At 33.3% G+C, this 26,496-nt stretch overlaps 1 protein-coding gene across 1 annotated transcript in view; it reads left to right on the top strand.

The window, feature by feature from the left end:
- The window catches only part of DACH1 (dachshund family transcription factor 1), a 419,184-nt gene that overhangs the window by 360,339 nt on the left and 32,349 nt on the right, over positions 1 to 26,496 (top strand). Inside the window, exons 7-10 of the mRNA XM_026017695.2 lie at positions 10,231 to 10,382; positions 19,045 to 19,192; positions 22,260 to 22,403; positions 22,954 to 23,022. Of these exons, the coding sequence (XP_025873480.2) occupies positions 10,231 to 10,382; positions 19,045 to 19,192; positions 22,260 to 22,403; positions 22,954 to 23,022 (513 nt within the window). The remainder of the gene's footprint in view (positions 1 to 10,230; positions 10,383 to 19,044; positions 19,193 to 22,259; positions 22,404 to 22,953; positions 23,023 to 26,496) is intronic.

Here is a 26,496-nt window from a genome sequence, read left to right as displayed (position 1 = left end):
TTAGTATAATGAACCACATGTATACCTACCCATCATTCGGCTTAAACATTGATCATTTCAAGCCCAGACTTGTGTCAGAAGTTCCCCCACCCAATTTGTCTCCTCCAGAGAATTTTGAAGTCAATCCCAAACACATTTTACTTAATCTATAAATATTTTTATTTTCAGCGTGTATCTCTTAAAGATAAGGGCTCATGTCTTTAAATCACAATCACATTATCATTATCACTCCTAAAATTCCCTAATATTTGTTAAATGTCCTGCCAAGTTTCATATTTCACCAGTTGTCTTAAATGTATGTATGTTTGTGGGTATGCATACCCCTGGAAGCACTCAAAGTATTCTTTCCCTGTATTTTCTCTAAATTGACACTGTTCTTTCAAAGAAGAAAGGAATGGGAATTTGCAAACTTGGGTTTTGAAGAACTTTGGGTCAATCACTTATCGGACTTCTTTTGTCTGAAAAACAAAAATTTACGCCAAATGATTTCTGAAGGTATTTTTTTTAACATTCCATGGTAATTATATTTTTTTATTTTTATTTTATTTTATTTAAGATTTTATTTATCTATTCATGAGAGACACACACAGAGAGAGAGAGAGAGAGAGAGAGAGAGGCAGAGACACAGGCAGAGAGAGAAGCAGGCTCCTTGCAAGGAGCCTGATGTGGGACTCGATCCTTTGACTCCAGGATCACCCCTGGACTGAAGGCGGCGCTAAATCGCTGAGACACCCGGGCTGCCCCCCTGGTAATTATAGTATAAAAACTATGTGCAAATCTGAGTTTAAGTAACCCACAATACCGGCGCTCCTTTAGATTTCAGAGGAATAATTTGGGAATCGTTCTGTTTTATTTACTTAGCAAAAAATTCATTTTCAGCTTGGAGACTCGTAAGTGAAACAGAACTGTGCAGAGATGACAAGAAGAAATCAGGATCTCAAAGTGTGGCACTGTGTGAGGGTGCCCAGTGTTCTCTTCTTTTTTCTCTTTACTTCTAAAGTAATATTAATTTTGAAAAGGCCTTGAATTGATGTGACAACTCCTCCCCCACACCGCCCCCCGAAAATTCTCAAAGCACATTTCAGAAACTCATTTTTGGCAGATGTAAATTTAAGTAAATTGGCCAAGGTCACAGCACAATAAGGGCAGAGTTATCAGGGGAATGCAGTTTCCTGCTTTTTCCACCATCCATGAAATTAGAGTAACTCCACCCCTTAAAATGAAAGAGTCTACTTTTCTTTTTTTCTTTTGGAAATTATAAACCATGATTTGGAAATGTGTTTTACCATTAATTGGGGTTCTCAAAAGCGGTCTTTTAGGATGATGAAATGTTTGTGTATTGTTTCAACTGCTCTTACTGTCCATATCACAACCTATACCATTTGCCATAAAAGGAAAGTGCTTTTTTTTTTTTTTTTTGTCTGACCTGAGAACCATCAGATTTTCTTTCCATGCAGTGTGACATGATGAAGCAGCTATCTGTAGGAACAAAACTAGTTCACTTTCTATGGGCAAGCACAGACTGTAAAGTAGATTATTAAAGTACACAGAAATAGAAAATTAGATCAGAAGTGATGTTTTACTGTGAGGTCTTCTTTGGGCCTTATAAAATGAGAAAGAACTAACCTTGTTCTATTTCTGAGTCCTGAAAAAAGCCTCATAGCAGGCATATCACCTTTAATTAGGTTTCTGCTTTTGGGAAGCATTTTACCAGCCCCCTTTCATTTATTTTTAATGATGTTATCACTAACAGGCAAACAGTCCCTTAATAAAACAAAAACAGTTTCTATATAAAGCCTGGTGTACATGTCCTGAGTCAGTCATCTAAAAACAAATGTTATGATGGTTTCCGTTGTGCTCTTAGAACCCTTAATGGCCCTACTGTGCAGATATGCAAAACATCAACCGAGGAAATATCACCGTGTCTGTTATGCAGCTTTCAATAAATGTTTTCCCATATTCACTTGCAGTATCAGCAGTGAGGTTTAAACCTACAGGGTCATGGAAAAGACAGAAAGGTCAATTAAGTGGATCTTTTCAGCATAGCTATGCCAGCTCTTTCACAAACACTATGACTTATGACTTTAACAAATAAGCAGGGGTAAAAGCCACTGAAAATGTTTAAAAGGTAAGAGATTGAGAAAGAGAGAGAGAGTGAGAGAAAGAGGGTGTGTGTGTGTGTGTGTGTGTGTGTGTGTGTGTGTTTGTGTTTAATGTTTGGTACCGTTCCATTTTTGCCAAGAAATCCCAAGCTGTGGGAAGAAAAAAAACAAACGTACACACAGATGTCAGAGTCCTTCAGTTCTATCTTCTCAGGTGCCAAAGACAGGGGAGACTTTGCTGTCAGGGCCATGTTTATAAATCCTAAGATATAGCTTCATAGAGAGTTTCCTTCATACATAGATTTTTGAAATACAAATGTAGAATAGCCAAAAATTAAACACTCTCTTGAGAATAATGGTCAGAAAATAGGCTTTCCCTTTAAAATTACAAAGTTTCTTCAGGGCACTTAGGATCCCTGCTTTCCTAAACAGTCATCCCTACACACTTTCCTTATATAGCCACTTAACTTCCTCCTGTTTACATCTTTCCCAGTATTCATTGCCCATCTCTAATGCAGCTTGCCATGAAATTTTATTTTTCTTCACTCTGATTTCAACTTGTATCATCTAAATATAGTCTCTCATTTTCCTAAATAACCATTAGGTACTATTGGGATCAATCTTTTGGCACATGACCTTATTGAGATTATAATTGCATGCATTTTTTTTAATCATCTTCCTAGAGCTTCCTCCTGACTCAATATAATGTCTATGAAATTGTCTTGTAATCAATAGAGTGGTTTTCCAATAGAAGATATTTTTAGGTTTGTTATCATGGATGTGGTGTAACCTCAGAGTGATCAAGAGACTACATCCTTCTCATTTTTGCATTTTGTACTGCTTTAGCTCTTGCTCCAGCTCATTCTATTCACATACTCCTTCAACAGACATTAATAAGTGCTTACTTTGGTTACGGAGCTGAGGCTTGATGTCCTATTTCTTGATCTAAGGAGCAGTCCCTAATTTTCATCAGCAACTCAGAGGTAAACTACCCAAAAGGTAATAACCACTGATAAAGATGATAATTGCATACGTGTGCAATATGTACTTTAAAATTCATTAAATTAGAATTGTGAGTTTGATGTATGTTTTAGCACACCTCCAGCATCCTGCCAGATATGCACTTACAATGATCTCCTTTCCTTTCCTTCATTCACTCAAACTAAAAATCCAGATATTCTTCAAGTGTATTGAGGACTCTTAAGTGTTTTTATGCTTCTGACAGTTTATTTCTCCAAAATCTGTACTGTTTTCTTTCTGTGTAAGTCACCTTATCCATTTCCTTTAGGTCCTGCTGCCTGAAGAGAAGTTGATAAACTAGTTCATATCCTTTTGCCCTTTCTCAAGTTATTTCTATCCTAGTTAATTTTAACTGTTCACTGAACTAATTCAGGGTTAGTTTGTATAAGGCAACTATAATAATATATAGTAATAATTTTATTATCAGCATGATACTTCATCATCACAAGCCTCATTAGAGAGAAAGAATAGAGAAGTCTCAAGCTTATGGTATAACCAGGATTCCCTCTGTGGCACGTTGAAGCCAAGTTTACAAAAGGAAATGTGTAATACATTTAGTTATTTGTTAATTACTGATAGTTTATTAGCATTTTATATTTTACAAAGCACTTTCATATACATAATTTAATTGGATTTAAGCTATAATCCTCTGAGTTTGTAATCATCCTTTTGGTAAATAAATTAAATGAGGTTTGTAGAATATAAGAAATAGATTTTTTTTGCTCTACTATTTGCTAATACTTGGTAGAGCCAGGACTTGAACTCACACTTTCTGAATCTAGTCTCATTTGCTGTTCACTTTACCATAGCTGTATCCAGAATTTGAAAAGTGGGTTTAAAATTAAATACAGGAAATTAGCCTTATTCTATCATACCCTTGGATATTTTGTAAGAATTAAAATAGATACATGAAAGTCATACAAATAAATTTTAATGTGATATTTTGGAATTCATTATTTCATGAGAAGACAAAAATAGAAAAAAGATTTACATGACCATTTCTAATTTAAGATTACATTCTGGATCACATTATTCAACTTTATTATTAGTTTCCATTGCCAAATTAAACCCAGAGTCCTGCAGTAGGAATGAACTAGAATTGAGGATATTATTGAGCTCAATTTAAATGACTGTTTTATGTTTAGATATATGTTTCAAAATCTTTTTTAAACACCAATCCTTAATATTTATAGATTATTCATGGCTGTACTCCAATTGAATAATGTGGCTGATAGTTTACAAAAACACCAATAAATTTAATTTTCTTTATAATTGTGATGGAAATTTATCTAAATGGCAAAGAAAAATTCATATTTTTTTATAAAAAACTATTCACAGAGATTACCATATTCTCTAGAATTTTTGTCCACATTTTTTTCACTTTTCGAGTATAAATGCAAAATCCCAGATCACTTGTAAACATTAAGTATGGAGACTTTTTTACTTTAATAATGTTTTATCTACTTTACATCAAGATGAATAAATGTGAATTCCCTTGGAACGTATGGTTTTCTAAAAGTGAACATTTTTCTACTTGGAATTTATGATGTAATAAAAGACATCAGACACAAAACGACACACACACACACACACACACACACACAAGAACTTGAAAGAGAATATATAATTCAAACCCAAAGGGATTAGTTATGAAAATAACAACTGAGTTAGATTTTATTAACAGGAAAGAAAACATTTTAAAAGTAGAGGCCCATTATTTTTTTAAACAACATTGTTCCTTAGGATATCCTGCTAAATTGTTATGTGTGATAAGATTGGATGGAAAAAAAAGCTGTCTTACAGAGGCATCAATCTTACTGATAGTCATTTATTGATATGTGACTTAAACTATGAGGAGAATCATAAGATGAAATGATGAGAAGAATGAAATATCATTTTTTTCATACTTTATTGATTTTGGATTTTTAAACACATTTTCTTGTCTTCCATCTTTATCTTGTCCATCATATTCTAATTGATGTTAATTGATTTTATGTTGTTATAGTTGTCATTACATTTCTTATATAATTATAAAAATGGTCATTGGTATTTTTTTCTGGTCAACAGATGAAATCATTAGTGAGATGTTAATGTGTGTGGTTCTATTTTCTTTTAGAAAGCCATTGTGGTTCCTTATAACTGAATTAAAATACAAGAAAGTTAAAAATCACTCAGGAATTTAAAAATAACAAGAACTCCTTTGAGAACTGGCATAAGTACTAGTCCCCTATGGGTATGGCGTACTTAAAAAAAATGTACCCTAGTTAATGCAGCTCTCAAAAGTGCTTCCTTAGTTTTAGGAGGACACACCCTTCTCTACATCTGATTTGCCATCCTGGGTGTGAGGAGTGCCTGTCTTATAAATGGTTGAACATTTTCTAATTTGATAAAATGAAGCAAGAAAATTTAAGAATCCTTGTAAAATGGAGTTTGTAAACCTAAATAATCAAGAGCTTGCTCTGAAATTTTGTGTGTATGTGACTCAGTTCTTTTTCAGTCAATACAGGTGAAATCTCTAGTCATTATAGGTGAAATATCCACTCAACTATTTTTTAAGAATTTTTATAGGAAATAGTAGAGACTGTGAAATTTTAGATTTGGCTGACACTAGAGTTTGTCTCATTCAACCTGCTAATTTTTTTTTTAATTTAAGGAAATTGAGGCCTGAAGAAGTTGTTATATATCCAAAGTAGCTGACGCTCATTGAATACTAGGTGATTTTCTTTATATATCCCAAAGTATACAAAGTGTCATGCCCTGTTTTCATTATCTACAGCCATGTAACAAATTATACCGACCATTAGTGACCTAAACCATCAAACATTTAAAATCTCAGTTTCTGTGGATTAGAATCTGGGTGCAGGATCTGGGGAGTTACCTTGAAAGTCTCTCTTGAAGTTCCAGTTCTGCCACCAGCTGGGGCTGTAGCCTTATCAAAAGGTTCAAGTGGGCCGGGGGAATCGCTTTCAAGCCAATTTAGGTGGTTTTTGGCAGGCCCCTCTGCCTTATCATGTGTACCTCCAAAGGGCTGTCTCATGACGTGACAGCTGGTTTTCCCCAGGGCAAGAAAAAGAGAGAGAGAGAGAGAAATGAAAATTATAAACTTTTTATAACTGGATCTTGAAAGTGACATCCCATCATATTTGTTTTTCTCTGTTACATCTGACTCAGACTAACAGACACAGACCAGGGGAAGATTCTAGATAGGCAGTGAATAATAGGAAGGAGGAATCATCAGAGGCCATCTTAGAGGCTACCACATACCTACAAGCCCAAAGAAAATACTCCCCAAGTGCTTGTCAAGTAAATTAAAAGATGGACTCATTATTTAGCTCTTTACAGTAAAATATCTCCCAGGTAATGAAATTGGAATACGAGCTTTTGATTAAACAATGGTATTATGTGTATGTTATTTTTGCTGATTTTATCCTTACTGTGATCATATAAGAATATGTTCTTATATGTATGAAATATGCAGTGAAGTTTTAAAAGGGAAGATAGTTCAAACATATGCACACACACAGAGAGAGAACAAGAGGGGGGAAAGAGAAATAATTTAAAAGCAAACATGGCAAAATGCAAACAATTGTTGAATTGGAGTAAGGAGTTGAACTAGTTTTCTAGGGGTGATTTCACGAAATGCCACAAATTCTTGATGGCTTAAAACAAAAATTAATTTTCTTATGGGAGCTCTGGAAGTCAGAGGTCTAAAATCAAGGTATTAGGAACGGATAAGCTCCCTCCAAAAGGTATAAAGGAGAATCCATTCTTTACCTTGGTAGCTTTTGGTGGCTGTCAGCATCATGCATTGGCTTTGTCTGGGAAATTCTGGTCTCGGTCTCCTGCTCCACTCTGCATCTTCCTCTTCACTGTAGATCTGTTCTGTCTCTCAATAAGGACACTTTTTCTAATAAGGACACTTATCATTGCACCCATCCTAAACCAGGATGATGCTCTCATCTCAAGATGTTTAACTTAATCACATCTATAAAAACCCTCTTTCTGAGCAAGCTAACATAACTAGGCTCCAGGGATTAGGTATGGACACATATTTTAGGGGCCTACCAGACACCCACTACATGAGTCTATAGGAATTCTTTGTACAATTCTTGCAACTTTTCCATAAGTTTAAAATTATTTGAAAGCAAAACATTCAAGAACAAAAAACAGATTACATTGTCAAATGCTGTTATAATCCAGAGAACATGGCATCTGACAAGCTTTCTTTTCAAGATAAAACTTAAAAAAAAAAACTTGTACAGATATATCAAATTGGAATAAGGTGTTTTGTGAATTTGAGCTTCATCATCGTTCAGTGTTTGAAGTCAGTGGAGATTATATAATGTCAAAACTCTTTGCCATGTTGTCTGGCCTCTCAAACATTTGCTTTAATCTTTGTAGAACATTTTGGATATCAAAGGTCACTTTTATTTCAAAAGGAAGAACTGTATTCCCAATTTTACTATCTTTGTAGGAAGACTAAATGAGACTTTCTATGATGTTAATTGCCACAAGATGACAACTTTTTAGGAGGGTGTTGAAGCCCAAAGGAACATTTTTGTTTTGTATGTTTGATCTTTGATTGGTTTGTCTTCTTTTCAGAAATGCATATTGATCTTAAGAATCACCCTTTTTTTCATTCCTTTAGTCATCATTGTGCCCCCAAATTTGATTGTTTCTTAGCTACATATTGAGTTAAAGTGGCCCTATGCAGTATTTCTACTATATAAAATGTAAATGAATGGATTCAATCATGGAACTCTATACCAAGTGATAATTGAAACCATGAGGACCAAGATGAGCATTCCATTGAAGCTACTGCATTAAAAAAAAAATATATATATATATATATATATATCACACACATACACGCACACACTCACACATATACATAGAACAATCTTTATCCTATATTGGGAAGAATGGAGTAGCTAATGGAATGATGATGGAAAACAAAATGTTTTAGTAACTATTGCAATTGACTAGTTAACAAATGAGATCATACACTCCAGTCCAGATAAGCTACTTGAAGCTTGCAAATTGTGTTTTTCAGCATTCTGTCCTCAGCATCTAGCATGTTATTTATGTAAAGGAAATATTGGCTATGTAAATGTACATATCATGAGTGATTTTATGAATTCACACAACAGCCAAACATAGTCAAGCATGAATGTATTGAAGTTAAATAGTCATAAGGATGATGGAGCTTACAATCAAATGTGTGTGTGTGTATATGAGTGTGTGTATACACATTCATGTGGTGCTTTTTTCTTGGATAATCTTTAAAGAATTGTGAATCGGTCTCTAAAGCTGAAAGCAAACTCAGGTGGTCATCTGGTTCTGTGCCTTTCTTCAAGAGACAAGCAATTATTATCCCCATGATCTATTAAGCCACATTTTCTTTAGCATGTGACAGCTAAGGTGATGCTGATCTAAAAATATTGCTCTCCATTCTTAAACAATTTCACATGCACATAGATGTTTAACAAGCGCCTTTTTGGAGCTATTACGAGAAAACACTAGCAGCCTTGGTCTGGAGGAGTAATTTATGACAGCTAGGTAAAGGGTGTCCAAGATCATCTTGATCACATTAGCCATGCAGTAGCACTACCCCTGCACTGCGGTCTTTCTTTAACCCTGGTGACAAGAGTGATAAAAAAAATAACGACACAGTGAGTCTTCCTTTAGCTGCTCACTCCATTTCTTCTAGTGCCTGCTGCCTCAGATCGACTGTCAGTAGGTGAACAGGAAAGGGAATGGAAGGAGAAACTGCAGAGGAGTGCATGTGTGAGCCTGAAAAGAGAGGCAGTTAATAGAAGGCCTGTGTCCCATACTCTCCTCCCCTTTTGGTTTCTTAACTAGAAATGTGGAAAGGTGAGGGATATGAATTTAACTTGTTCTGACATTAGTTAGAGACAGAGAAGTGTGGCTACTTCCATGATATTTCTGCCCCAAAGAGAGGTAATTGGAAAACGTGTTGTGCGGTTAGGTGTTGTAATGAAAAATAAAGGAATGATCAAGACAGTGGAATCAAATTATAAGCATAAGGCAAGTGTGCTGGAGTTTTTAGCCACTTGCAAAATTGTGAGATACTATCAGGACTGTGCAAATACATTGCTCTGATTAATTTTCCTGGGGTGAAATATGAAAATATTTATAAAATTGAGAATCCTGCCATGAATAAAATTTTCTCTGTGATATAATAAACTAAAATAAGCCATAACTTATATCTATCTTAAATGAAACTGTAAAAATGTTTAAATAATAAAGAACTGAGTGAAAAGATTTCACTGTGAAAGTAAAAAGAATCCATATCGGGACATTACTCTAGGTTGCTTAAAATATTGAAGAATATTCAATAAAGTAAAGACTAATTTGATTTAGAGGGTTATATATTTGATTTTCTAAATATTGTTATGGAAATTGTATTTTATTACCTTTTCTTTAAATTCCTTGTTCATGTATAAAGGGCTAGTTTTTCGATATGAAGGCAAAAGGTATTCAGGGTCAAAATAATTAGATCTTTAGTTTTAATGATATTAAATAATTCAGCTATACTTCAAGAATAATATATTTGATCCAGATTTTCTTTTTAGTTATAAAATGACAAATTTCAGTTGTACATTCTTTTAGAGATTCCTTAAGAATGTTCGAACAAATCATTGATATAAAGGAAGGGTTAATTGAAAAACAAACATACTAATATACAAAGCATTTCTTTTATATGAAGCACTAGAAATATTCTATTGTCAATCCAAATAGAACAAACTAAAATGAGATAATTGGGAAGGTGCCCATAAAGTCAGCCTGAGTATATTATCACAACTATATGTGAGATAATATTTGTTTTAAAAAGATTCTATGGCACTGTAAACTCAGTCTCATTAGAGACTGCATTTAAAAGGCTTATAAAGTTACTCATTAATGTTATCTTGTTGTATCTCCACAGCTTTTTCATTAAAGAAAATTCAGCAGAAAGCATTTTCTCCTGATAGCAGGAACCAATTTGCAATAAATGTTCTGGAAACCACTAGGGAAGCCATTACTGAGGTCTAATAAAAACAGACAAGCGTAACTTGTTCTATATTTTTGTTTCAATCACATACAGATGAGACCCCGCTTTCCACACCAACCGCAAGAGACAGCCTCGACAAACTTTCTCTAACTGGGCATGGACAACCACTGCCTCCAGGTTTTCCACCTCCTTTTCTGTTTCCTGATGGATTGTCTTCCATAGAGACCCTTCTGACTAATATACAGGTAGGCCTTTTTGTAATATGGAAGAAAGGAACATGGAAGACCCAGCTGTAGATTTTTCCAAAATTCATACTATTCCAACTTAATCCTTTCATTGGATTGACCAAAGAATGGCATTGGAGTTTTTCACAGCAATTTAAGATTTTAAGCTTGCTACTCTAATCAAATTGGTTTAGACATATTCAAATATGTATATTCAGCTTTGATAAAAATGACCTGGGCATTTGAAAAATAATTCTGCCTAAATGTTCTCCTTATTGTCAACTGATGGGCGGAATCTAACTGTTTAAATTTGTCTGATTTACAAAACGACAGCACACCAGTTCTAATAAATATTTAGTTATTTTTAAACTGCTGGCCTTCTAGTGAGGAAATGATATGTTTAGTCACTTAGAATATGTCTAATATAAAAGAATCCAAAAAATCCCTTCTTTCATAAATAAGTTTGTTTCAGTTAATAGGGTTTCTTCAAAGAATAGACTTCAAAAAGCTATACAAAACTTTCTACGGATTTCCTATGTAGTCCTCAGGATGTATATTTTACGTACAGTACATTATGAATCAAAAATACTTACAGTTAACAATAACATAGAGCATGGAGCCAAAATAATACGAGTGTTTGGGATACAAGAAAGCATAATTTTCTTGCCCACACATGAAGCCATCATGTGGACCCCAGATGGAGATTTTGGCCATCTACTTCTCCTTATTTGGAGTAGCTAATAGTAAGAATGTGCTTGCAGATACTGTGCTGTTAATTTTTTTTTTTAATTTTTTCTCTAGTACTTGATTCTTAGTGATATTTTTCTGTACACATTTCCTACCATATTAAACTTTCTCCCAGTAGAAATGTAATTAATTTTATTTACCTCTCCAAGGACATAACAGAAGGCCTTTAATGTAACATATCTTCTCATCTATTAATGTGGCATTTTTAATACTAATGTAATTAGAGTCTCCAGAACTGTGTTCAACTTTAAGGTTTTATATCTCAGTAATTGAAATAAATCATCAATCTAGCCTAAACTTAATCAAGGCCAAATAATTGATTATATTTTAAAATAAACATAGACTTTTTTTTTCTAAATTTGACCCATATTATTGTTTTTTATGAGGTAGAGTTCTGAACGAATTTCTCTTTTGTAAAATTAAATGATTTCCAAAAATATCCCTCAACATCTCTGAATTTACACTCCAAAAGGAGGAAACAATTAATTTTGTTATGTTTACAACTCCATATGAAGCAAAGAAAAAACTAAGAGTTTACTTAAAATTCTCTATCCAGTTTTATGTATCTTCATTAACGAGAAAGTCTTTAAGCAGGAAAGTGGTCATTTGATTTCAATTTCAGTGAAGAAAACATTTCTGGGTTTTATCAGTATAAACCAGCTTGCTCATCTGAAGAATGGGTTTACACAGGGACTCTTGCATTGTGTGTGAATACCACATCTTTAAGTCAAGTACTGTCAGTTTGGGAGTATTCATCTATCACCCTCTACATATACACACCAGTAATACCCAGACTAGAAATGTATCTGCATCCACCTCAAACTGTAATTATTTCTTTAAAAAAGAAGAAAGAAAAGAAAACCCCAATTTCAAAATGTTCAGATTTTAGACAAATATTTTATTGAAGATATCTCTAGATTTGATATATACTCTCCTTTCTGACCTTCCAACCAGCCTTATTAACATATTTTAGCAAGAGTTGATAATGGGACAATAGTCAGGGCAAGCTAAGTTGTTTATTGCTAGTCCTAAATTATAGAGACCTGAGTCCATCAAAGTTAAAACACCTACAATAAGAATACTTTGTTAAAAATAAATTGTGCTTGTCCACTTCAGTGCATTCAATATATGTACATAAAGTAAAGATTAAAAATCTTAACTGCGTTCCATGCATAATACACATACATACACAACACATGCATAAATACATATATATATACACATACATACACTTACATATACACTGGATTTATGTTTAGTTGTGGTTTCACATCATTTTTCAAAAGGTTATTAATGTTCTTTTACTATTGCCACATTTATTGAGTTATAGTAATATCCTAGGAATGATATAGAATGTTTAAGTAGTCATGACCCTGGCTTATTGGGCATACAGTATAAATGTGTTTGCTGTCCAAATTCTAATTTGGGTAATTACATTCTGCCTACCTCAATTTCCTCTGCAATTTCAATTATATATAATGGGGTTCTCTACTTTCTATTTCAAAATGGTAACATACTTTTTGTGCAGTAAGTTTAAAGCTTCATATTTCTTTTGGAGCTATTTTATCAGGATGGCAATGCAAAACATTGTTAAAATGTTTACATGTTTCAAATCATACAATATCATATATAAATTTAAAGCTTTATTATATATATTTACTATTTTAATTAAACCTAAGACATTGGATAGTATTTAAATTTAATGTATGTAAGTCTCTTTTTTCTTACAATAAATGACCAAAAGCCCTACAAAACAATGTGTTTATTGTTCTAATATTAAATGATAATTTAATTTTATGATACTCTGTAATTTGATAAATCTGAATTTTAAAATTTGTAATGGTTAATACAGATGTCCCTGCCATGAGATATCAAAGTTGAATTTTCATAAATGCTTTTTCCTTTGTGCTTTTAGAGGACCTATGGAAAAATACTATATACTGGTATTTTTAAATATGCTATATACTATACATAATAAATATATATATATGTACAGTATGGTAATGTCACTTTAGTAAGTGATATAGATTCATTCCAGGTTTTCCTTTTTAGAATTTTTAAAAATTTTATTGTATGCAGAGTTTTGTTTTTCTCAGTGTGGGCAATATTTTCTTATGCCTTCCATATTCAAACATGTCCATGGAGAACTCCCTGTGAGATTTTAGGTGAGGAAACTAGAATTTTAGTGTCAATTTACTGAATGTGACACCTTCAAACACTGGCTACCCAATTAACAAACACACTTAAAGGAGAATTTTACTCTCTATTCACAGTCTGAGCTTTCATGCTGTAAATCCTAGCTACAATCTATTTGTACATAGGATTAGGAACAAATAATTTACATTGTTTATCTTATTAATAAGAATTATTTAAAATGACTTACTGAAATAAGAATAGATAAATAAATACAAAAATAAAGGAAAATAAGGTAGGGAATATAAAACTTAGGGATGAGGTTAGCATTGAAGATATATGCCATTTGGGATATTTGATAGGATTTTGGTTCACTATGATTTGTCTATATGGAGAAATTAAATAAACAAGAAAGACCCAAAAAGGATTGTTAAAACCATAGTGAATGGCATGTTGCAGATTGAATCACTATGGTCTAATAAATAAAAATAATCCAATAATGGTACTTAAATATTCTCTAATTTCTGTTTGATAAAAGAAAATGAAGAGAATCTGACTTAATATTAAGATCAAAACATTCTGATTATACATCTTCCAGTCTTTACCTTTCCATGTCATGGCCAATAATGTTATATTTTATACATGTAAAAGAAGTTAATAGTTTTCTATTTGCATTTTTAATACATCATTTTAATTATAACAGAGTTAGACAAAATAATTAGGAAACTTTCAAAAAGACAAACACCAAAAAAGGACATTGGCTTCAAAATATGAGTAGACTAGGATCAGATATATTGGTGTTAATTATATCTTTTTATGTTTCATCATACCTACATAGTCTAAGTCTTTTTTTTCTCATTACCAATTTGTGAAAAGACCTCATTAGAAAAAACCAAAACAGTGAAATATATCCAATATTCTGAACACAGTTTACTATGATGATGAAGAGAATATCATTAATCTCTTAAAAATGTGGACTATATACCATAGTTACTAATTTATATTGTATACAACAACAGCGATAATAATGATACTAGTTAAAATGAATATTTATTGAACAATCATAATGTGTCATTATATAGGAAAAATACTCCTGTGTGTGTCTTCTGCTTTCAATACACTACACTTGTGACATCACTTCACTTCTGACACTTCTGCCCACCAAATATCTGGTAGTTTTTCCCACACCAATCAATTCTGCAACACTGGCTGGATTCCCTACCATTGAACCCCATTCTGATGCTGTCTACCTGGAGATAGCCTCAGGTCCCAGAGGTTAAGAGTTTAGTCCCACAAGATTGCCCCCTACCCAAATGTCAGATGCCAGTTGCAAGTCCAGATTGTAACCTGTGCTACTGACCAACCAGCTATAGATTGGAGGTTCCCATCACTCCCTCCTCAGGTACAGTTCATTTACTAGAGCAGCTCTCAGAACTCAGGAAAACATTTAGTTTACTAGTTAATTGTCAAGGGATATAACTCAGGAACAGTCAGATGGAAGAGATGCATAGGGCAAGGTATATGGGAAGGGGTGTGGAGCTCTTGTGCTTTCTCTGAGCATGCCACCTCCCCAGTACCTCCACATGTTGACCAACCCAGAAGCTCTTTGAACTCTGTCCTTTTGAGTTTTCATAGAGGTTTCATTATTTAGGTATAATTGATTAAATCACCCACAGTTGGTGATTAATTCAACCTCTAGCCCCTCTGTCCTCCCAGAGGTCAGGGGGGATGGGACTGAAAATTCCAATTCTCTAATCACAGAATTAGTTTCCCTGACAACCAGCTTCTATCCTTCGGGCTTTCCAAAAGCCACCTTATTGAAATAAACTCAGGTGTAGTTGGGAGGGGCTTATTATGAATAACCAAAGCCACCCATTTAACCTTTTCACTCTTGTTACTTAGGAAATTACACCCATTGTAGGATCTTTGGGATGAAGACCAAATACATTTCTTACTGTAAATCACTATATATTCAGTCCATCTCTATGCTAATTCTATATATTACATTGAATCGTCTTTATAATCCTACACAGTGGATTTCATTATCATCCTCATTATACAGATGAGTAAATGAAGGCAGACAAGTCTTTTGATCAAGGTCATATAATGGTGGTGGAGTCTGGATTTAAACATAGGCAGGATGATTACTGAGCCCATGTTGCCATATCTCCAACATGATCATATGAATCACAAGATGGGTTTTACATCTGGAAATGCTTTTGAGGGAGTATCCATTATTGATCGATTTTGGAGAACAATAGCCATAACATTAATCTTTTGTTATAAGAGCTTCTGTGAATATGCATTAGTTGATACTGTTCTATTCTATATTTATCTACAAAAGTTCCAGGTTTCCAGGGACACTATTCCTTCTCATCCTGGATAGAAACATTAAAAGAAAATAATAAATGAGCTTGGGAATTTTGAACTAAGCTTAGTCATCTCACTAGTTTGGGATTTTGGACAAGTCATCTGATCTTTATGGGCCTTGGTTTGTTTCAACTTTAAGCGGTTTTAATTAGAGTGGGAAATCACTAAAATCCCCTTCTACTAGGATATTTACTATCATAAGCACTGCATTATTGAGCATAATTTGTCACATTAATACCTGTGACACTCAAAAAACTTTAGTTATCATCTGATTCTGAAACACCTTTGTATAAAAAATAAACATGGCTAAGTAAGCTTTTCCTCTGGGATCCAAGTAGGATATTAAGAAATGTTTCCTTCATATCCATGTTACTTTAAATTATCTTATACAAGCAGTTATTTTACTTTCTAGGATATAGAAGTAGTCGAAAACTTGCTAGATCAATTACAGTGCCCTTCTGAAAAGAAATGTATATAGACTTGTTCCTGAAAAATGATTAAAATAATTTAATTTACAAGGTAGATCATTTTAGAAAACAAAAACATTTGTGTATATGACAATTATGCTTCACTTATGGGAAAGAAATTTGAGGCCAAACAACCATTGTCTCTTATAATTGCTATGCCACAGAGTAAGCCTAAAAGCATTTCTTTAGAATTGTCATTGTCGAACATCATAACTGACCTCCCCCTGGAGAAAAATTCATGTTTTAAACCTTGTGTCTTTTGCTGTAATTCATCATCACGGAATTGTCATCACAGAATTGGCTCAATACTGCATGTCCACGTGAGACTCAGCATTTAGTGTGACCTTTGCATATGATCTACCTGGAAAATTTACAGAAGTTACACAAATCTGAAAGTACTATTATCACTGATGGTTAAAATGGTGTCCTAATGATTTGTAGATGTTGTGAACACTACTTGCTATTGCTTTTCCCAGCCCCCTGCTGCACTGAAATTTAATCGGTTTTCTGTATTTTTGCAGCAGAGCTGTCACGGGCAATAACATATTTTTGCATATGTATCAGTTTGGCTCTAGTGCAGATTTTTGTTCACACTGGACTCCTACTGATATGCACTGATTTAAAGTCTAAAAATGAAACTTAATTTTATATAGCTTATAAGTAGTCCCTGGAGGGTATTGGATCTTAAAGCTAGTATTTTTCAGATATAATCAGCAGGAATAGGTAATGTATTACCATTAGGGACATTAGCAGCAACTGTAACAAAAGAAAACAGTAAACATAAATGCTTTTAGCAACTTCATACATTACAACAAATATTAATGTAAAATCACACAAATTAGAGTTGCAGTTTAACATTATTCAACATGTTTATTCATAATGATTGTTTCATATTTAAGGAACACCAAAATATTGTGTTTTGTCAGCCAAGGACAATAATAGTTTAATAGTAATTTATTTTAAACAGCTACTGATAATACAACCAATCAACACATTAAGTGGTGCCAACATTGGCATCTTGCTAAATAATCTCTAGACATTGCACAGAGAGTACATCTTTCAAAGATAAGTCAACAAGAGCAATCAGAGCAGAAAATTAGAATTTGGTATCTTAGAATTAAAATACAGCTAAACTAAAGTTTTAATTGGGGTGATCTAAAAGGGCACTTGATGTAATGATCTCTTTCATTTGTTACTAATTGTTTGTTCCTGATGAAGAAGAAACATACACAGGAATGTTGCTGAATTGAGTTAAGATGGCAGTTTCCTTAGCTGCTATGTTTTATTGTTAAAAATAGAAGAGTAGGGAGGGGCAAACAGCCATGTAGAAACCCTCCAGCTTGTCTCCTATCACAAGAATTATGCCATGAAATTCAGGGCCAGGTATAAAAACATGAAATAATTTATATGTACTTGAGAAGAGAATAAGATGTCTTATGATAGTGCTACATTTGTGCTGATCTAAGGGTACACCTCTATTGGGCTAACAAGTCAAGCCAGAGTTGAAATTCCCAATTCAGAATGCATATGTTGTCTTCTGTAGGAAGGGTCATATCCTAGAATATATCTACAAATGGCATCAACTTCACTTCATTTATAATTTTTAGTCTGTATGGGGTACCTGGGTGGTTCAGTCCGTTAAGCGTCAGACTCTTGATTTCAGCTCAGATCATTACCTCAGGGTCATGAGATGGAGCTCTGCATCAGATCTACACTCAGCAGAGTCTGCTTAAGTAAGATTCTCTCTCTCCCTCTTCCTGTGCCTCTCCCACTACTTATTGGGAGTTGATAAGGAAAGAAATGTTAGCTCTAATATTTACTAATAACTTTCTGAAGGATTTTGGGAGAGAACATGTGCAGAATACTTTATATGTTTTACATATTCTCATAATCTCATTTTCAAGAATCTCAGAATATTGCTCAAGTTTTTAATTAACAAAGAGTAAATCAACTTACATGTGTATCTCTTATAGAAGAGATTCCATCACCTACTGTATAAACTTTATATTTACTATATACTCTTAAGTTATACTTTCAAATAATCCCCTAAAAGTTATTCTCAATTTGTTTTAACCATTTTAAATGACTTTTTAAAAATAATGCACTATTAAAACACTAGGTTTGGGATCTCTTTTATATATATATCAAGAAAAATATACCAGTATTATAATTTCTATTCATAAAATTTTTAGAATCTACTATATGGTAGGCACTCTCTGGACTCTGGTTGACATACTACCAAATGAGAGAAAATGTCCCTGCCTCAGAGAGTTTACACTTTAGTGCAGAAGACCTGACATAAAGTAGTGAACATATACATGAATGACAATATTACACAGTGATAAATGATAGGAGGGAATAACAGGAGGGCTATTCCAGATAGGGTGGTAAGAAAAGAATTTTCTTGGATGGTGACTGAACAAAGGTGAAATGAAGTGAGGGCATGAGCCACACAAAAATTGGAAGGGAAGGCATTCAGGAGAATGAAAGAGTGAAATCACTGGTGCAGAAACCAGTTTTCTTGAGAAATGGAAAGATGAGCATTGTGTCCAGTATAATCTCAGTAGGGAATGGTGGAGGTAGAGCTCTAAGAGATAAGTGGGTACTACCAGGGTCATTTGGGATTATGTAAACCATGCCACATCATCGCTTGTGTAAGAGCTTTAATATTTTCTTCTCAGTTCTTATTTTTTAGCAGGCTTATGTGCTGCACTCATTTAGCTTTAGATCTAGATATTTCTAATTAGAAACAATTGAACCTGCATGGCAAAATCATTTGTCTTCCTAATATAGTTTAGTTAGATTTAGAAATTTTGTGCTTTGGTTGAAGTACTTGTCCTAGTGAATATAGGGTGAATATAAAAGAATGAAAGAATTTGATTAGTTGTTTTTTTAATGCTTTTAAGTAATGAATGAAATATGCTCTACACCTAAATATTACAATTCTGAATGCCTTCTTTGTGCAGGGGCTCTTGAAAGTTGCCATAGATAATGCCAGAGCTCAAGAAAAACAAGTCCAACTGGAAAAAACAGAGCTGAAGATGGATTTTTTAAGGGAAAGAGAACTGAGGGAAACGCTTGAGAAGCAGTTGGCTATGGAACAAAAGAATAGAGGTATTTCTAAAGTTCCAAATAAGTGTAATATTTTATATAATCTATTTAACAGAACAATACTATGTTTGGTGATTTACTATGAGAATACAGCTTTTTTGTTAATTTACTTATAGCTGAGGTTCACAGCAGGATTTGAATCCTAGGCTCATTGTGTTTTTTCATTTCCAGAGTATATATGGTTTCTTTTCTGTTCATACCCCAGGGAATTGAATATGTCTTTTATATAATTAATCACATAGTTTTTATTGCTCATAGAGCTTAACAAATAATTGTAAGATAAGAATGAGCTCTGATGACAGCCATGAAGAAAAATCTTATATTCATTCACAATTGCCCTTTGAAAAACTTAAAAGTTAAAGTCATAAAGCTAAAATAGAAAATACTGATTATTCAAGCGAAGCAGATATAGTAAGATATTTATCAACTGAAATTGAAGACTGATGAATATCTGAACAAATGACCAAAGTTGAGTGTTTGTATAATTTTCTTTCTGGATGCCTCATTTTCATCCAACAAGGTCAAATACACATTAGTCTAGAAGCCAATATGAATTTTTATTGGGTAAAAACAATGATATCACCTATCTATGAATTGCTTCTTCTAACACATTTAACAGTGCATGTATAGATAATTTTGAAGGTCATTCATACTTGTGGGTTTATATTATGTGTGAGATTAAGAGTATTTCCTTTACAACCAACTTTCCCTTTGCCTCAACAATAAGATTCTCATAAGTACTCCAGGGGGGAGCACCTACTCCCTCATTTAATAAGTATCCAATATAAATATCCCAGGTGTTCTTTTATATGTTTGATACAGTCATTTGAAAATCATTGTTTCTGCTCTGTTTTTCAAACCAGTAGTAGGTTTTTTCATTAGTTACTATGAAGCAACAGCTAGTGGGTTCCTGGGATGAGGCTGATTTAGAAAAGCCATCACCACCAATATATGGCATATAATGTGGTTTCACATAGATTAAGGCAGTATAGTAATCAAAACAAGATAAACACTGATAATGGGATGTATTTTGTGTGAATAATGAAGATTTGTCCAAGAGTTTGTTAAATAGAACCACTTCAATGAGATAGCCATGTCTTGATTCTTGATTTTGTTCTCACCAGGAGAAATTTTGTTTTTGTTTTTTGACAAGACATAAAAGTAGACCCTTGAATTCCTAAAGTAATCTTTTGGTTACTTGACAGAATTGGTTACTTTAGAATTTTACTGGTTCAAATCTTTTGGAGGACTTACATTGATTTTTTTTTTTAACCACTAGAGGGCAAAACACTTCACAGATCACATCATGAGCCTCCCATTTAATTAATTGTGAACAATAAATTAAAGGTAATAGCTATCAATAATTATCTATTATAAATGTATCCGTTGAAGCAGTGTATTACCCTGAAGAGAGAATATGGCAATACCAGGTTCAATTGCGGAGCAGGAAACAGTAAGCAGTCAATGGCAAGGGACTAGGTATTGAGTTTTAGTGCCATGGAAGTACAACAATTCAAATGAGGAATTCAGAAATTACTGTTTCTTTTCAAAGAGACTTACAAACAATCATCTTTGTAAAGGGATAGAGTAGGCAAATGATTTTGTTGAGATAAGCATACGATTTTCGTATTAAGTAAAGGAAATTAGCATTTATTCAAAACCAGTTTTGTTTTGTTACAAGACTGTAACCAATGTATGTTTTGATAAAAAACAGCCTCTGTTAATATATGTTACCGGCAACAATAAACTCAACAAGTTAATGGTCTGCCACCTTAATGGTATTAATAATTATAAAAATGGGGCATATGAAAGTTAGAAACTGAAACAAATTCTTACTTGAATCTTTATTACCTTGATTTATATTTTGACTAAATACTGTATTAAATAAAAATGTTGTTGTTTTTTCATCTGTAGTAAGAAATCAAGTAGTAAACTCTGAATGACTATTCCCTATGACTAATTCTAAAAGGATTTTCTCATACCAATTCTGTCACAGTCACATTCACATCTACACTGTTTATCAACCAGAAGAAAAAAATTCCAAAAAGAAACATTTGCATGCTCTCCATATGCTGGCTGCTTACCTTATATAAATTGTAAAAACTAAAATAATTATCATACTGAAAGTATGGTCAACCATACATTTTGTGAACATTTATTTGTTACTAGTTATTGGTTACATACTATATACAAATATTTAAATTGTCCAGTAGGAGAAAATGTATCATAATTAACTTTTTGTGTCATAAGCTACTTTTTAAAATATAAATACCACATCATTGTCAGCAGTAGCACATTATTATCATCAGTGAGGTTTTATAGTCTACCAGATTGAAGCAGAATAAAACATGATTTCCTGAAATATGTTATAGTGCATATAAAATTGCTTTGAAGAAATTATCGATATCTCTGAGCAAATTACAATAGCTTCATCCCCCCTAAAAGACTACTTCTATGTTGATAATTAAGAGTATTTAGTTCCTCATATACAAAAATATTTATTGCCTTTTTTAAAATTTCAAGAAAAAATTCTTAAGACCTGGACCAGTGTAACTGTTTTGCAAAACAACTACAGGGGAAATACTCCATTTGCTATTCAAACTTGGTGCTTTATAAAGAGATAGGAGGCATGCTTATAAAGGCTGGCATGATTCTAACTATTATGCACTATTCTGATTCAAGGGCAGAGACTAATCCACAAAATTCATTTAATCAGGCTTCCTTTATCAGTGCATATAAATATTTACTAAAATTAATTTCCCCTTAAATCTGTCTCTACATATGACAATCATAGGCATCTTTGTAATATAACAGTGGTTGAAGGCTAAATAAAAATTAGCCTCCTTGGATATTTCACTGGGATTTATTTTAGATAAAGGTGGGATTTTTTTTTTTTTGGAACTTCTGCATAGGTAGACTCAGTCCAGCAGGAAAAAAAAATATGTTTACATATATATATGTATATACATATGTATATACATATATATATATAATAAAATCATAGGTCATTGATAAGTTAGGGCATTGCAAAAAACTTTTAAAAATGTAATATACAAACACTCTTTTCTAGCCATAGTTCAAAAGAGGCTAAAGAAGGAGAAGAAGGCAAAGAGAAAATTGCAGGAAGCACTTGAATTTGAGACAAAACGGCGTGAGCAAGCAGAACAAACGCTGAAACAGGCAGCTTCGACAGATAGTCTCAGAGTCTTAAATGGTAAGAGGGTGCATCTTCATGCACGGCTCACTGACATTAACTTTTTAGCACTCAAAAGACAACGTAAACCTGTGTTTGTGGTTTCACAGATATTCGTATATCTCTTGATTCATTACATTGTGTTTGTGGTTTTACATACATCTGTATCCCTAGTGATTCTTTAAACTGTAAGCCTGGTGGGAAGTGATCCCGCATGTTGGGGAATTGCTTGACTTCCCAGGTGCTTTCACCTGGCCTGTTGTACTTCACTCCAGTATCTGGGACCTGACACGGCTTTCCTGCGTAACTGGGTCTGTCTGTACTGAAAGAGGATAAAATATTAATCTGAGAACTTCCCAGCTCCATCCCGTGTTAGGAACAATTTGGCGTTACTTATTTATCTATTCAAATATTTTGATGATTCTTATGGTTCTGGTCTTTGTCCAACCTTTAAAAGATGACAAAGATTTATGTAATTTTAATTCAGCACCAAAGTAACAGGTTGCTCTTTTTTTAAAGGACAAAAGCATCAAATGAAATATGTGTCCCTCTTACCTTTCTGTGCTTTTAGACTCTCTGACCCCAGAGATAGAAGCTGACCGCAGTGGCAGCAGAACAGATGCTGAAAGGACAATACAAGGTAGGAATTTGCAAAAGGCTATAAATCTAGATCTTGCTATATGAGTTTTTCCTCAGCTTTAGCCTGCTATTCAAGCATGTAGCCTACCATCTGGGCCACATCAAAACAAGTTCAAACAAGGTCAAGTTCATCTTGCTTGTTTATATGAGTGAATTCATTTTGTGCTGATAGATTTTCTTTAAATTAACAGGTCATTTCTGTTTATACAATGCAATTAAAAAGGAATAATTAATTTTAAACAATGTATGATTTAATCTTGGACACAGTAAATGTGCTTTATTGAATGCTTGAAGCCCAATCTCACGCAGGAAGGGTTTATAAGTTCTCCACCGTCTGAATAAAAGCATGGGTTAATCAAATCGGTAGTTCTTAAATTTGAAAATTTCTCCTTCTCATTTTTGTGACAGATACTGCAAGGTACATGCAAAATAGACTGGTTCAATGTTAACAATAAATAAGATTGTTTAGTCCTCTGTGGATTTTCTGAATGTTCTGTATGCCATTATATACATTTTAATAACACAAATCTGCTGAGCAAAATCATATATAGAATACTAAAGGGAGTTGTATTAAACACTCAGAAGAGCTAAATATGTATATTGCCTAGACCATACTATTAGGAAAGAACAAAATCTGAAGGTAACATTTATAGTCTAACATCTATTCTAGGCAATAAACTCAGTCTAACAACATGAATACTAAACAGTAAAAAGAGCATTTGTTTTCTATTTTAAATGAAGATGGTTCTTCAAAGGGAAGCCTAAAATGATTAACTGCTATAATCCTCCCAATTGCTTTTATTTTGCATTTTAAGCTCAATCATTTTGGGGATATTGTTTGACATTAATTGTGCTACTTAATCAGCTCCAAAAGTGTCATCTTTGGTTTAGTGTAAAGGAAACATACTTTTGGAAAGTATCAGATATGCAATGAGTAAAAATTGGAAACTTGCAGAAACATTCCTGAAGAATGTTTTTGCCTATATTTATTTTACCTAAAACCATGATAATTATTTTTTAAGTCCTGAGGCTTGAACCATATGTTATTATGAGATATCTCCTTGTATATACAAGATTAGTGTAATTGTAGATGTAGAAAAGACTTATTCTTTTTAGAGCATTATGGATATCAGGAAAAGTATGTGTGGATGTACATGTATAATCTTATTAAAATCATAAGATTTCTATTGTGTCTCTTTTTTAAAAAAGATTTTATTTATTCATGAGAGACATAGAAAGAGAGAGGCAGAGACATAGGCAGAGGGAGAAGCAGGCTCCATGTGGGGAACCTGATGTGGAACTCAAACCCGGTACTCCAGGATCATGCCCTGAACCAAAGGCAGATGCACTTAACCACTGAGCCACCCAGGCATCCCTGTTGTATCTCTTTTTAAAATTCCATACATGTCAACAAATTAGTAATAGCAAAGCCAGTTCTTTTTATCAGGGGTGATAACTTCAATAAGGTCAATATAAATATCAGCCCTGATTTGTATGTGCAGGGACCACTCATGCATTAACTTAGCTAGTGGCCAAATGGATGTAAGAAAACACCTGAGTCTTCAGATGAATATGATATATAAGTTATCTGGTATCTACAGAATCCATAAGGTTCGTCAAACTCAATCCAAGAAAAATTATAGGCAATATATTACTGCATACTAATGGAAAATTTGTTGTCAGTGTTAAGAAGTGATTAGGCAAAGATAAAACATTTTGTATAATGAATATCATGTTTATTCCAGGAATTTGCTATAGGTAATATTTTGGTCATCAGTAAGGCTATCGTTATTTTAATTTGAATTTGCAAAATTGACATATATTCAAATATACACTTCAATATGAATAAAATCTTGCTATATATGGTTGAAGTATTGACAGTTCTCATTTTCTATTGTGATTTGCTTACTTAAGTAAAATTTTAAATCATAAATTGCCTTCTTTTGCTATCCAGAATGTTCTCAGTTGGGTAACAAAGAAAACTCACCCAAACAACTTTATAATTAAGGCAATAAAACATTTAAAGAACAATCATACATAGTGATTTAAAGCCAAATATAAATGATTATGGAGTTATTTAATGCTTTGCTTTCATTGTAATATAAAATCTTAATTGTTCCCTTCATTTGTTCATCTGGTCAATTAAAAATATGTCTTCCTTAATTCTAACATGAACAGTAAGTAATACTCTACTTTTTGTATGATTATACTTGTATTTAATGTTTTGTTATATTGTTCAAAATGCACAATGAGTTTTCAACAAAACACCTAATAGTCATGGTTTTAATTAGACAATATGGATTTTTTTCTCAAATGTAATAAAAAAACAGTGTGTGTGAATATTTTTATGTTTTAATTGATAAAAAGGTATTTCACTGGCAACTGAACCACCCTGGTCTTAAAATACCAGGCAGTTCCAAGAGATCATCTTTTGCTCCTCAGACTCCACTAAGTAAGCTCATTTAGTCCTATGAACCTTTCTTTCCCCCCAAATCTTAGGCTAAATGAATACATTTGGAAGTCAACAGAACAAAATTAATTGTGAGCAGGAGAAATAAAAAATAAAAAAAAAACTAGTTAAATTCTGAGTCGAAGCACAAAGATGGGAAAGGCAAAGAAGGAAGAACCAGAACTCATTGCTGACTTGTGAAATGGTCCCTGCCATGCATTTGGGGAGCACTTAGCACCTACTGCTTCACAATATAAGAATGACAGGAACATGGCCTCTTACTCCTTTTGCTTCCTCTGTCTTGGTGTCCTCAAGCCCAGGTGTTAGGATACTCTTTGTATTCTTTCCTACTCCCCGTCCAGCCATAAGTGAAATTATTCTCTGTTCCAAAATAAACCCGACTTAATTAGGAAAGACAAAGGAAACCCACATTTCTCTATGCTTGTCATGTATTTATTTTTAACATTCTGTCAATAAATAAATGCCATACTTGCCCCAAGAGTTAGTCACCTAGCAGTTGGGCACTTATATACTGCCCAAGTGCTGGGTAATTACTCACAAATAAGCATCCCTAGGTTAGTTAGACTAAATATTGCCTTATTGGCATTCAGTACCCCCATTTATGTAAAACTATAGAAGGGAGGAGGAAACCAGACAGCAGTTTAGAAAATATTCCTGAGCAAAGAGACTCTAAATAATTTACTTACTTGTGATAAGTAAATCAGTTCATACTACACAGGGACAAATTCTTCATTATTGATATTTCCAGTAACTAACAAAATTAATGAGTTTGGTGGTGATATTATGGATAGAGAATGAACATTAAAAAAAAAAGAACTTGTTTCAGGAGCTGAATCATATGGTGATTAACTTTCATGCCTTGAGTCTTACAGATTTATATGGCATGATTTGTGTTAGAAAATTTTATCTTACTTTACAGCTTTTTGTAAGATCTTTTGAATATGCAGAGTAGACTGAGTTCATATAAATACTCATTGAACACTTTTTTGGACTAGTTAATAAATG

The sequence above is a fragment of the Vulpes vulpes genome, chromosome 6 (genome assembly GCF_048418805.1).
Source record: "Vulpes vulpes isolate BD-2025 chromosome 6, VulVul3, whole genome shotgun sequence".
Classification (NCBI taxonomy): Eukaryota; Metazoa; Chordata; class Mammalia; order Carnivora; family Canidae; genus Vulpes; species Vulpes vulpes.
This window is presented reverse-complemented; position numbering and strand designations above follow the sequence as displayed.